The following is a 15,075-nucleotide window of genomic DNA, read 5'->3' as shown; positions in this document are numbered from 1 at the left end:
TGTGTGTGTGTGTGTGGTTGGGTTTGTACGTGTGTTTCTTTGCTCAGATTAGTGTGTGTGTGTGTGTGTGTGTGTGTGTGTGTGTGTGTGCGCGCGCGCACATGCGCAAATGTGGGAGAAAATGCATGCACGCGCACGCACTAGTACCAGTTGCAGGTGTATGATGTGGCTCTGTCGACCGTCAAGTAACCGTGTCCTGTTTCAGATGAGACCGAAACAACATTCGTCGCGCTTCTTGAAGGAAGACTACCTCCAGGGCGCCAGCGTGCCAAAAGGACAGCACTCTCCTGGAGCAAAGAAAGGGCCGTCACTCCAGCCACAAGATGACAATCACGCTACTAGAAGCAGATCGAGCCCCACAAAAAAAACCAGTAACAATCTCAGCAGACAAAACGAAACCCCACACCTAAACAGTGATAGAGGAAGACAAAACTTAAACAAAACTCCGGACAACAGAAGAAGACAAAACGTCAAAGAACATCCACAACCCTACAACAACAACAGTGGTAACAAAAAGCGAGGAGGGTGGTCCGAACAACGCTCTCTCCCTCAGGCCATGAAGAAAAGAAGGAGAAAGAAGCGCCATGTGGGACCACACGATGACAGCGGCGTGCAGCGACTTCTGTCCACCGGGATGATAGCCCCTCCCACGCTGGCCAAAGACCACCCGGACTACGGACACTCGATGGACGTGGTCTTTGCCACCTACTGGATCTTCCCCGCTAAGACCAAAACCCTCTTGACCGAAGACGAAAAGTGTGTCGACAAGATGATGGGCGAGGAGGCCCAGCGCTTTGACCCGGGAAGTGAGTGTTTGTTTGTTTGTTCGTTCATGGGCTGAAACTGCCACGGCTTTTACGTGTAAGGCCGTTTTTACCCCGCCATTTAGGCAGCCATACGCCGCTTTCGGGGGAAGCATTCTGGGTATTTTCGTGTTTTTTTTTTTTTTTTTTTTTTTCAAAATTTTTTATTCAAATAAATAACAACAATTAACAATATCTCATACAATGAATTAAATACAACTTATCGAGTACAACAAGCTAACTTTTTTAACGTTTTGTTCTTCGAACACTCACACAAAAATGCTTCTTATCTGTAACTGCCTATTAAAAATACTTTCCAACGGTAAAAACGAATTTGTTTTTTTATATATACTAACGCACATCTTTCCGATTAAGATAATGTGGTTCAATTTATACATAGTTGCCTTTTTCACCATTACAAAATGCATACCAAATAAAACATCACTAACTTTCAAAACAATCTTAATTTCTAACGTACGAAAAATAAATTCTTCAATAAACTTCCAGAATTTGCATAAAACCGGGCATTCAAAAAAGAAGTGTTCAATGAAATCAGTTACATCACAACAGTAATTACATTTATTAGTTTCCGTTACTTTCATTTTACACAGGAGAATGTTGGTCGGATAAATGTTGTGCATAATTTTCCAGTGTAAAACTCTTAATCTAGTCTCTTGTGTTGACTGATAGGCAACTATCCAAGATCGTTCATCAATTTCTACATTAAACTTTCTCTTCCAAAATCCTCCGGAACATGGTACATCTGTTTTCATATTAATAATCTCTTTCCTATATTCTCTGGCACTTAACACATTTTTGCCGTTAAACAGTGGTAAGGTAATACAAACATCATCAGTCATATTTACAACATTTTTCCTCATAAATAATGACACAGCAGCTTTTACAACATTATATTCAAGAATTCGGTTTGGCGAATATCCAATCAAATCACATATGTCTTGATATGATAATATGTCTCCCGAACGTACAATGTCAGTTAATAGGGAGATTTAATAAACGAAACGTCGGGACGTTTCGTTTTGAAGTTGTGGTAAACGTCATCATTTCGGGGGTCTCTCGCTGGAAAGGTGAAGGTCAACTGAAACGGAACGTGGAACGTCAAAACGCAGTCACGTTTTCCACCCCCAAAAAACGAACAATATTTCGTCAACTTTTGTGAGTATTTTTGCACACTAACAGTTTTATTTGTTGGCCATTTTATGCATTGCTAGATTCATCAACCCTTTCACAGTCTTTCAGCGCTGAGAATGTGTTCATTGGAGGTAGACAACTGTTGTGAACTGAAATATTTTGAAGGGTGCTGATCCTGGTACATTTATCCAACTTCATGGTGAGAAAGCAAATGGCGAAGCAGAAGTAGGTCATCGCATCGAATTTTTATTCTGGCTTCGTATGTGATTTTGTATAAACAAAGTCTGTGTGATTTATTTGGACTGAAAATAATCAAAGTATGCCCGATTCTGGACCACCTCCTAGGTTGTTTTTTTTCCATTCTGATCGAGGACAGACGTGATAATTTCACTTGAAGATTTATCGCCCTTCCTTCATTCCGAAACGAAACGTGAATACATCTAAATCTTGTCTGCGGCCTATGCCGTCTCGTTTCACGTTCCGTTTCGCGGGGTGACTCATTCACCAAACGAAACGAGCTGCAAAACGAAACGTGCTGTCCTTTAAATCTCCCTAATACCAATACACCTCGTTGTATCCAACTTTCAAAAAATAAAACTTTGCCACTATACGTTATGCATGCATTATTCCATAATAAAGTCGGCCCGACTGTCCCACGATCGTAGTGGTTATTATCCACCGAACTCTGACGTGGATTACAGGATCTTTTCCGTGCGCAGTTGGTCTTGTGCTCGCGTGAACACACGAAGGAGGATAAGGCACCAGCAGGTCTACACATCAGTTGACCTGGGAGATCGGACAAATCTCCATTCTTAACTCACCAGGCGCCCGCGGCGCGGCCGGGATTTGAACTCACGACCTTCCGATTAGGAGGCCGATGTCTTATCCACTGGGCCACTGCGCCCGTCGGAAGTGAGTGTAAAGCCCAATTATAAAAAAAGTAAAAGAAAAAGGCCTGAAAACAATAGGACCAGAGTTTCTAGATCCTAGAACTGTTTTTTTTTACCATTACAAATTATGGAAAATAATGACAAAGTTAAATTCTGCAGATTTTACAAGGGAACCTACTCTTCTACGACATCTGGAGGACACAGCTCAAACGAATTGTGGCCAATAAAGAGCCTCATGAACCTTGGTACCAACATACAAATCCGATCTCCCAGGTCAACTTATGAGTAGACATTCAGGTGCCTTATCCCTCTTTGTGTGTACACGCAAGCACAAAACTGAGTGCGCTCGGAAAAGATCTTAAAACCCATGTCAGAGTTCGGCGGGATATAGAAATACGAGAACAACAAGCATGCATCACCCGAAAGCGGCGTATGGCTGCCTAAATGGCGGGGTAAAAACGGTCTTACACGTAAATTCCCACTTGTGCCTAAAACACGAGTGTACGTTGTAGTTCCAGCCCACGAACGAAGAAGAAGAAGAAAAAGAAGAAGATTGATTTATTCATTAATTCATTTATGTATTTAATTGTTTATTTATTTATTCATTTTTTTCCATTTATTTATTTATTTATTTGTTTATTCATTCATTTTGCCTTAACGTTCTTGCTGCAGACAAGTATTACGGCTTGGACCATGACGCGTACGGTCACGTGGCGGAGGACGAGTGCGCAACCAAGTCTCACCATCAAATGAACGACGACGGAGTCTACGAATCTCAAAGCACCTTCGACGCCTTCAACTTGCACATGGGCCAGATGACTGTCTACAGGTAAAGCCTGGTGTCAATATCTAGGGGCTGTTTTCAGTATTGTTGATAACATGTTTTGTTTGATTAGGCCCCCCCCCCCCCCCAAAAAAAAAAAATAGTCTGTTTACGGTAACATAGGCAAAAAAAATAAGGTCGGTAGGTCGGGATTTTTTTTTCTCCAAAAAACCATATTCCAAGCGGAGCGCGGGCGAAGCCCGCGCGTAGCGAGGTAGTTTTTTTTTTCATCTCCCAGCACTGAAAATTTTTTTGCCAAGTGGTGTCTGTCTGTGAACATTGTTCTAGAATTCATCTTTTAGCACAATATTAGCGACACTGTTTGGACAATTCTATTAAAATTAGGCGTACAAACTGATTTTGTTTCGGGGAATCCTCTCAGAGGATCAGAATTTTCATATAATATCATCGGAAGCTGTTACAACGGGAAAATGTGAAACTTTTGTCACTTTTTAACATGGAATTTCATCTTTGAGCGTTTCAAGCGGACTTTAATAAAATAGTTATTTGCGAATTAAGCAGCGGAAGACACTCACCGGTTCAACATGTGTATGGTCATTAAACCTCAAAACATTTCAGTAAGTGGTTTAGACAAACACCTCCGACATGTGAGGGTGACTGATTTGTAGCTGAAGAGTTTTTTTCTAAAGTGTGTTCTAAATACAAATGACGTACTGGTAATGATGTAATGAGTTGTTCTAATCTTGTTCTTGGAACTCTTGCTGTTCCAAGCTTGTTCTTAGCAAGTCTTGGTGACGAGAACAAAGACTATCAATGAAATCTTTAGAAATAACCTCTGACAACGACGACGATGACGACGACGACGACGATAACAACAACAACAACAAATGACATCGACGACGACGACGACAACAACAACAACAACAACAACAACAACAACAACAACAACAACAACAAAAACAACAACACGAGAACAACAACAATCACGACAACGAACATGACAACAACAACACCAACAACTACGACGACAACTACAACGACTGGGTTATGATGACATCACCAATGATTTAAAGGCCGTTAAAAAATCGTTAAATCCTATTTCTTCACTGATTCTTATGAAATTTTAAAGGTAGGTTTGTTGTCCCCAACTTATTTTCACTCCATACTTTTCCAGAAGAAAAACATAATTTTGGCAGTTAAAAACCGTTAAATTTCAATTCTTCACCGATATTTATGAAATTTTGTGGGTAGGTTCGTTGTCCCCAACTGATTTTCACTCTATACTTTTCCAGAAGAAAGACATAATTTTGGCAGTTAAAAAACGTTAAATTTCAATTCTTCACCTATCTTTATGAAATTTAGTGGGTGGGTCCGTTGTCCCAAACTGAATTTTAAGACATACTTTTCCAGACAAAAAACCTTATTTTTGGCAGTTAAAAACCGTTAAATCTCAATTCTTCATCGATATTTATGAAATTTTGTGGGTAGGTTCGTTGTCCCCAACTGATTTTCACTCCATACTTTTCCAGAAGAAAAACATAATTTTGGCAGTTAAAAACCGTTACATTTAAAATTTCACCTATCTTTATGAAATTTAGTGGGTGGGTCCGTTGTCCCAAACTGAATTTCAAGACAAACTATTCCAGTCAAAAAAACTTATTTTTGGCAGTTAAAAACCGTTAAGTCTCAATTCTACACCGATATTTATGACATTTTGTGGGTAGGTTTGTTGTCAGATTTGACATGATGGCAGAATTGAAAGTGTGAGATATCCTGATGTTTCACAATTTATGCTGCATAATTCAGCCCCATAGGCGCTTGAATTTTAGGTGGAGTTGGGGTTTTTTTCAGCCCAAACCAGTAACCCCCACATGGTTTTCATGTCCCTTTCTGAGAGACTTCAAGAAGTTTCAATTTGACGTCATGATTAGCCTGCCGCATTAGCAAGTATGAAAACACGTCATCGATGACACATTTTAAGACAGAGAGAGAGAGAGAGAGAGAGAGAGAGAGAGAGAGAGAGAATCATGTACACACAGATGGACGACTTCGCTTGGGGTATGTACTGCCCGGCAGTACACATCTACTTTATCCAAGCGGAGCGCGGGCGAAGCCCGCGCGTAGCGAGGTAGTTTTTTTTTTCATCTCCCAGCACTGAAAATTTTTTTGCCAAGTGGTGTCTGTCTGTGAACATTGTTCTAGAATTCATCTTTTAGCACAATATTAGCGACACTGTTTGGACAATTCTATTAAAATTAGGCGTACAAACTGATTTTGTTTCGGGTAATCCTCTCAGAGGATCAGAATTTTCATATAATATCATCGGAAGCTGTTACAACGGGAAAATGTGAAACTTTTGTCACTTTTTAACATGGAATTTCATCTTTGAGCGTTTCAAGCGGACTTTAATAAAATAGTTATTTGCGAATTAAGCAGCGGAAGACACTCACCGGTTCAACATGTGTATGGTCATTAAACCTCAAAACATTTCAGTAAGTGGTTTAGACAAACACCTCCGACATGTGAGGGTGACTGGTTTGTATGTGAAGAGGTTTTTTCTAAAGTGTGTTCTAAATACAAATGACGTACTGGTAATGATGTAATGAGTTGTTCTAATCTTGTTCTTGGAACTCTTGCTGTTCCAAGCTTGTTCTTAGCAAGTCTTGGTGACGAGAACAAAGACTATCAATGAAATCTTTAGAAATAACCTCTGACAACGACGACGATGACGACGACGACGACGATAACAACAACAACAACAAATGACATCGACGACGACGACGACAACAACAACAACAACAACAACAACAACAACAACAACAACAAAAACAACAACACGAGAACAACAACAATCACGACAACGAACATGACAACAACAACACCAACAACTACGACGACAACTACAACGACTGGGTTATGATGACATCACCAATGATTTAAAGGCCGTTAAAAAATCGTTAAATCCTATTTCTTCACTGATTCTTATGAAATTTTAAAGGTAGGTTTGTTGTCCCCAACTTATTTTCACTCCATACTTTTCCAGAAGAAAAACATAATTTTGGCAGTTAAAAACCGTTAAATTTCAATTCTTCACCGATATTTATGAAATGTTGTGGGTAGGTTCGTTGTCCCCAACTGATTTTCACTCTATACTTTTCCAGAAGAAAGACATAATTTTGGCAGTTAAAAAACGTTAAATTTCAATTCTTCACCTATCTTTATGAAATTTAGTGGGTGGGTCCGTTGTCCCAAACTGAATTTTAAGACATACTTTTCCAGACAAAAAACCTTATTTTTGGCAGTTAAAAACCGTTAAATCTCAATTCTTCATCGATATTTATGAAATTTTGTGGGTAGGTTCGTTGTCCCCAACTGATTTTCACTTCATACTTTTCCAGAAGAAAAACATAATTTTGGCAGTTAAAAACCGTTACATTTAAATTTTCACCTATCTTTATGAAATTTAGTGGGTGGGTCCGTTGTCCCAAACTGAATTTCAAGACAAACTATTCCAGTCAAAAAAACTTATTTTTGGCAGTTAAAAACCGTTAAGTCTCAATTCTACACCGATATTTATGACATTTTGTGGGTAGGTTTGTTGTCAGATTTGACATGATGGCAGAATTGAAAGTGTGAGATATCCTGATGTTTCACAATTTATGCTGCATAATTCAGCCCCATAGGCGCTTGAATTTTAGGTGGAGTTGGGTTTTTTTTCAGCCCAAACCAGTAACCCCCACATGGTTTTCATGTCCCTTTCTGAGAGACTTCAAGAAGTTTCAATTTGACGTCATGATTAGCCTGCCGCATTAGCAAGTATGAAAACACGTCATCGATGACACATTTTAAGACAGAGAGAGAGAGAGAGAGAGAGAGAGAGAGAGAGAGAGAGAGAGAGAGAGAGAGAGAGAGAGAGAGAGAATCATGTACACACAGATGGACGACTTCGCTTGGGGTATGTACTGCCCGGCAGTACACATCTACTTTATTTTAAGTTATTTTGCCCAAAAACAAAAATTTTTTTTCTCCCAAATGCCAAAAAAGTCTAGGGTCGCGCGAAAAAATAGGGTCGGTCGGGATACCGTAAACAGACTATTTTGTTTTTGTTTTTGCCTTAAGGGCATTCAGCTGGTATTTCCTTGTTTTCACTACCTATTTTATTCAAGTTTTTATTGCTTAGTTAGTGGAAGAAATTTTCGTAATGTATGTTTGATGGTGTATGCTTTTAATTAAGCGTTGTTGATTATGAATGTAGATGCAAATGCTTGTATAAATGTGTTTTAATTTTAAATGTGTCAAGCGCAAAGTGCATGATTGTAAAGTTATGATGTTGCGCTATATAAATGCTCATTGATTATCCAAGCGGAGCGCGGGCGAAGCCCGCGCGTAGCGAGGTAGTTTTTTTTTTCATCTCCCAGCTCTGAAAAATTTTTTGCCAAGTGGTGTCTGTCTGGACATTGTTCTAGAATTCATCTTTTAGCACAATATTAGCGACACTGTTTGGACAATTCTATTAAAATTAGGCGTACAAACTGATTTTGTTTCGGGGAATCCTCTCAGAGGATCAGAATTTTCATATAATATCATCGGAAGCTGTTACAACGGGAAAATGTGAAACTTTTGTCACTTTTTAACATGGAATTTCATCTTTGAGCGTTTCAAGCGGACTTTAATAAAATAGTTATTTGCGAATTAAGCAGCGGAAGACACTCACCGGTTCAACATGTGTATGGTCATTAAACCTCAAAACATTTCAGTAAGTGGTTTAGACAAACACCTCCGCCATGTGAGGGTGACTGGTTTGTAGCTGAAGAGTTTTTTTCTAAAGTGTGTTCTAAATACAAATGACGTACTGGTAATGATGTAATGAGTTGTTCTAATCTTGTTCTTGGAACTCTTGCTGTTCCAAGCTTGTTCTTAGCAAGTCTTGGTGACGAGAACAAAGACTATCAATGAAATCTTTAGAAATAACCTCTGACAACGACGACGATGACGACGACGACGACGATAACAACAACAACAACAAATGACATCGACGACGACGACGACAACAACAACAACAACAACAACAACAACAACAACAACAACAACAACAACAACAACAACAACAACACGAGAACAACAACAATCACGACAACGAACATGACAACAACAACACCAACAACTACGACGACAACTACAACGACTGGGTTATGATGACATCACCAATGATTTAAAGGCCGTTAAAAAATCGTTAAATCCTATTTCTTCACTGATTCTTATGAAATTTTAAAGGTAGGTTTGTTGTCCCCAACTTATTTTCACTCCATACTTTTCCAGAAGAAAAACATAATTTTGGCAGTTAAAAACCGTTAAATTTCAATTCTTCACCGATATTTATGAAATTTTGTGGGTAGGTTCGTTGTCCCCAACTGATTTTCACTCTATACTTTTCCAGAAGAAAGACATAATTTTGGCAGTTAAAAAACGTTAAATTTCAATTCTTCACCTATCTTTATGAAATTTAGTGGGTGGGTCCGTTGTCCCAAACTGAATTTTAAGACATACTTTTCCAGACAAAAAACCTTATTTTTGGCAGTTAATAACCGTTAAATCTCAATTCTTCATCGATATTTATGAAATTTTGTGGGTAGGTTCGTTGTCCCCAACTGATTTTCACTCCATACTTTTCCAGAAGAAAAACATAATTTTGGCAGTTAAAAACCGTTACATTTAAATTTTCACCTATCTTTATGAAATTTAGTGGGTGGGTCCGTTGTCCCAAACTGAATTTCAAGACAAACTATTCCAGTCAAAAAAACTTATTTTTGGCAGTTAAAAACCGTTAAGTCTCAATTCTACACCGATATTTATGACATTTTGTGGGTAGGTTTGTTGTCAGATTTGACATGATGGCAGAATTGAAAGTGTGAGATATCCTGATGTTTCACAATTTATGCTGCATAATTCAGCCCCATAGGCGCTTGAATTTTAGGTAGAGTTGGGTTTTTTTTCAGCCCAAACCAGTAACCCCCACATGGTTTTCATGTCCCTTTCTGAGAGACTTCAAGAAGTTTCAATTTGACGTCATGATTAGCCTGCCGCATTAGCAAGTATGAAAACACGTCATCGATGACACATTTTAAGACAGAGAGAGAGAGAGAGAGAGAGAGAGAGAGAGAGAGAGAGAGAGAGAGAGAGAGAGAGAGAGAGAATCATGTACACACATATGGACGACTTCGCTTGGGGTATGTACTGCCCGGCAGTACACATCTACTTAATTATTATATTATCATTATATTATCCAAGCGGAGCGCGGGCGAAGCCCGCGCGTAGCGAGGTAGTTTTTTTTTTCATCTCCCAGCACTGAAAATTTTTTGGCCAAGTGGTGTCTGTCTGGACATTGTTCTAGAATTCATCTTTTAGCACAATATTAGCGACACTGTTTGGACAATTCTATTAAAATTAGGCGTACAAACTGATTTTGTTTCGGGGAATCCTCTCAGAGGATCAGAATTTTCATATAATATCATCGGAAGCTGTTACAACGGGAAAATGTGAAACTTTTGTCACTTTTTAACATGGAATTTCATCTTTGAGCGTTTCAAGCGGACTTTAATAAAATAGTTATTTGCGAATTAAGCAGCGGAAGACACTCACCGGTTCAACATGTGTATGGTCATTAAACCTCAAAACATTTCAGTAAGTGGTTTAGACAAACACCTCCGCCATGTGAGGGTGACTGGTTTGTAGCTGAAGAGTTTTTTTCTAAAGTGTGTTCTAAATACAAATGACGTACTGGTAATGATGTAATGAGTTGTTCTAATCTTGTTCTTGGAACTCTTGCTGTTCCAAGCTTGTTCTTAGCAAGTCTTGGTGACGAGAACAAAGACTATCAATGAAATCTTTAGAAATAACCTCTGACAACGACGACGATGACGACGACGACGACGATAACAACAACAACAACAAATGACATCGACGACGACGACGACAACAACAACAACAACAACAACAACAACAACAACAACAAAAACAACAACACGAGAACAACAACAATCACGACAACGAACATGACAACAACAACACCAACAACTACGACGACAACTACAACGACTGGGTTATGATGACATCACCAATGATTTAAAGGCCGTTAAAAAATCGTTAAATCCTATTTCTTCACTGATTCTTATGAAATTTTAAAGGTAGGTTTGTTGTCCCCAACTTATTTTCACTCCATACTTTTCCAGAAGAAAAACATAATTTTGGCAGTTAAAAACCGTTAAAATTCAATTCTTCACCGATATTTATGAAATTTTGTGGGTAGGTTCGTTGTCCCCAACTGATTTTCACTCTATACTTTTCCAGAAGAAAGACATAATTTTGGCAGTTAAAAAACGGTAAATTTCAATTCTTCACCTATCTTTATGAAATTTAGTGGGTGGGTCCGTTGTCCCAAACTGAATTTTAAGACATACTTTTCCAGACAAAAAACCTTATTTTTGGCAGTTAAAAACCGTTAAATCTCAATTCTTCATCGATATTTATGAAATTTTGTGGGTAGGTTCGTTGTCCCCAACTGATTTTCACTCCATACTTTTCCAGAAGAAAAACATAATTTTGGCAGTTGAAAACCGTTACATTTAAATTTTCACCTATCTTTTTGAAATTTAGTGGGTGGGTCCGTTGTCCCAAACTGAATTTCAAGACAAACTATTCCAGTCAAAAAAACTTATTTTTGGCAGTTAAAAACCGTTAAGTCTCAATTCTACACCGATATTTATGACATTTTGTGGGTAGGTTTGTTGTCAGATTTGACATGATGGCAGAATTGAAAGTGTGAGATATCCTGATGTTTCACAATTTATGCTGCATAATTCAGCCCCATAGGCGCTTGAATTTTAGGTGGAGTTGGGTTTTTTTTCAGCCCAAACCAGTAACCCCCACATGGTTTTCATGTCCCTTTCTGAGAGACTTCAAGAAGTTTCAATTTGACGTCATGATTAGCCTGCCGCATTAGCAAGTATGAAAACACGTCATCGATGACACATTTTAAGACAGAGAGAGAGAGAGAGAGAGAGAGAGAGAGAGAGAGAGAGAGAGAGAGAGAGAGAGAGAGAGAGAGAGAGAGAGAGAGAGAATCATGTACACACAGATGGACGACTTCGCTTGGGGTATGTACTGCCCGGCAGTACACATCTACTTAATTATTATTATATTATTATTATTATATTATTATTATATTATTATTATATTATTATTATTATTAATACAGTGGAACCCCCCTTTTAAGACCTCAACAATCTGAGAAAATTTGGTCTTGAAAAGGAGGGAGTCTTAAAATGAGGGTAAATGTACTTCCTCCGAAATCGGCGTATGGCTGCCTAAATGGCGGGGTAAAAACGGTCATACACGTACAATTCCACTCGTGTAAAAACACGAGTGTGCATGGGAGTTTCAGCCCACGAACGCAGAAGAAGAAAGAAGGGTAAATGTACAAAAGGTTATGAACAAAAAATCTTTAAAACAAAAAACAGGTCTCAGAGCATTACAGTGAAACCCCCTTTAAATAACGAAGAACCATTTTATTCAATAGTCTGCCAACACACGTTCTAGACTGCAAAACACTCTTGTTTGGAAATACTGATTTAACTATATCTTTGAACACGAAAATATTCTCTGTTGTACAAGACTATGTTATGTTAACTAATCGCTTCGGCTGATATTATATTAACTGTGCAATTGATGTAGCCAGGCATTCTCTCTCTCCCTCCCTCTCTCTCTCTCTCTCTCTCTCTCTCTCTCTCTCTCTCTCTCTCTCTCTCTCTCTCTCTCTCTCTCTCTCTCTCCCTCTCCCTGTCTCTCTCTTTACCCTATTTGTATAAAATATAATTAAAGATTATCAAGATAAGTGTTGAAGCTATCACTTGTTCGCCATGTTTTGCTATCTGAATGTGTATTGATTATAATTTCAAGAACGTGTCCATAAGCAATCTGCTTGTTAACGTTCTTAATGTTGTTATTGTTTGAAACGTGTGTATGAGAATTTGAATAAACACGCTTAAACCAAATAACGAAGCACAAAACCAAACGCCAGTCCTTCCCGTGTGAAGAGTTTGACTCACATTCACAGATCTTACCAGGCATTTAGGGGGCGGGGATGTAGCTCAGTCGGTAGCGCGCTGGATTTGTATCCAGTTGGCCGCTGTCAGCGTGAGTTCGTCCCCACGTTCGGCGAGCGATTTATTTCTCAGAGTCAACTTTGTGTGCAGACTCTCCTCGGTGTCCGAACACCCCCGTGTGTACACGCAAGCACAAGACCAAGTGCGCACGAAAAAGATCCTGTAATCCATGTCAGAGTTCGGTGGGTTATAGAAACACGAAAATACCCAGCATGCTTCCTCCGAAAGCGGCGTATGTAGATGGCGGGGTAAAAACGGTCATACACGTAAAAGCCGTGGGAGTTTCAGCCCATGAACGAAAAAAACCAAAAAAACAGGCATTTAAATGGAATAAAGACCACCCCGATGCGTACATTGGGTTTAGAAAGAAACATTGGCGCGGCCATTTTGAGAACGAAAGGGGGACAAATGTAGCTGCCGAAAAAGTATGCATTTTCTGCAAAGGGAGACAAATATGGCTATTGTTTTCCTCGAACAAATACACAAATGACCAAATAATTATAAAACAAAATGACTTGTATGAAATAAACCTCAATAACGCCACTCGATTGTGTACTTTGAATTTACATCGCTAAAGTTCAACATTAGGCAAAAAAAGAAAAACAGGTCTGTTTACGGTAACATAGGCAAAAACAATAGGGTCGGTAGGTCGGGATTTTTTTATTTGTATTTATTTTAATTTTATTTTTCTCCAAAAAAACATATTTTTAAGTTATTTTGCCCCCAAAAATAGGGTCGGTCAGGATACCGTAAACAGACTTTTTTTTGGTTTTTTGGGGGGGCCAGGCCTTTGAGTTTTGTTATGTGTTCAAGCGGACGGATGATCAGATCCCCTGTAAAATCCTGGACATATCTAGACATAGCTGTAGTGGCTTACATGAATCAAGTACAGTAGGCGTCGGAAAAAAATGCAACTCGCGCCCACTGTTGCATGTGATGTTTCGTCATTTTCAAATTGTCGTACACTATGAAGCAGTTAAGGTACATCAAAAAGAAAAACAGTTCGGACACACTTTGACAATGTAACGCTTCGGCGAATCATTCTAATTAAATGATCATGTTGAGAGATACATTTCCTCCACAACTGTCATTACCTGGTTGACAAATATGCATTTTTACGATTTTTTGTAGCGTGTCGAAGTGACACGTTCGCCTGCAACCACGACTCGCTTGACCCCCTACCCTGTATAACAGAATTTATGAAAAGGTAAAACAAAAAAGTAAACGATTAAAAATATGCATTAATCGTACAGCCAGTAAAATATCCTCAACGAATCTGGTTTTTTGTGTGTGGATGTACCTTATCTGCTTTATACATTGTGCAACAATTTGAAAATGACGAAAAATCACTTGAAAGAGTGGTCGCTAATGAGTTGCGTTTCTTTTGCCGCCTACTGTGCATTAGAAGAAATGATTGTGTCTTTAATTGTGTTTTCAGGAAGCATGACATGATCAAGTGCACGAGAAGGAATTAGTCTTTACTTGTGTTTTCAGGTTGCGTCTGAAGTGTACGTGCTCGCAAGTAACCAACACCACTACGGACAAACGATGCGCCAAGATGTTACCATTTGAAAATCAACATTGGCCCGCATACATGGGCAAGAAGGGCGACAGCCATTGGTTCCAAGCCACGTAATGAACCATGTCCTGACCAATCAGTGAAGCTGTTGTTGTTGCTGTTCGATCTTTTTTCTCCTCAAATGTTTTATTTGTTAGTTTATTTGTTTATCGTATTCAGTCCGCTGGCAATGTCGGTTCCGAACAGCAATAATTATCGGCTGAAGAGACGATACATAAATTATAGGCTATGTTACACACTCTCAGTTCTCAATATCGTGCATAATTATTTTCCCTTGGGTCGATTTTCAGGTATTACCGAGCCTCTGGCAAGAACTCTGATGATGATAACCACGCAAATTGATAGTGTGCACGAAGTCATTGTGACTAGTTTGCGTGTTTTAAAATGTTTCCTGAAGTTGACACCAGCTGCAGGTTGTTGAATAAAATCTGAAAGTGTGCATATGCGTGTTGTAATATATTTGATGCGAGTGTGAGTGTGTGTTTTAAGATTTATTCCTATGCATTACTTGTATTGCATGTGAATAGGAAAGTTAAAAAATCTCATCTTGGTGTGTGTGTGTGTGTGTGTGTGTGTGTGTGTGTGTGTGTGTGTGTGTGTGTGTGTGTGTGTGTGTGTGTGTGTGTGTTCAACATATAGTTTCACATACGTGAGCCTTGGAAGGCTTTGCCTCTTGTATTATTTTTATTTTCAGACGCCATATAAG

The 15,075-nt window shown here is 38.9% G+C and overlaps 1 protein-coding gene across 2 annotated transcripts in view; it reads left to right on the top strand.

Annotated features, from left to right (window-relative positions):
- The window catches only part of LOC138973086 (uncharacterized), a 57,756-nt gene extending 42,948 nt beyond the window's left edge, over nt 1–14,808 (top strand). For both annotated transcript variants that reach the window (XM_070345743.1, XM_070345744.1), the window contains exons 12-14: nt 206–806; nt 3,518–3,674; nt 14,285–14,808. In XM_070345743.1, coding sequence (XP_070201844.1) covers nt 206–806; nt 3,518–3,674; nt 14,285–14,426 — 900 coding nt within the window. In that variant the 3' untranslated portion in view covers nt 14,427–14,808. The remainder of the gene's footprint in view (nt 1–205; nt 807–3,517; nt 3,675–14,284) is intronic.
- The last annotated feature ends 267 nt before the right edge of the window (nt 14,809–15,075 follow it).

Source organism: Littorina saxatilis, linkage group LG8, assembly GCF_037325665.1.
Source record: "Littorina saxatilis isolate snail1 linkage group LG8, US_GU_Lsax_2.0, whole genome shotgun sequence".
Lineage (NCBI taxonomy): Eukaryota > Metazoa > Mollusca > Gastropoda > Littorinimorpha > Littorinidae > Littorina > Littorina saxatilis.
Note: the sequence above shows the minus strand (reverse complement) of the source record. Positions and strands in the feature narration are given on the sequence as shown.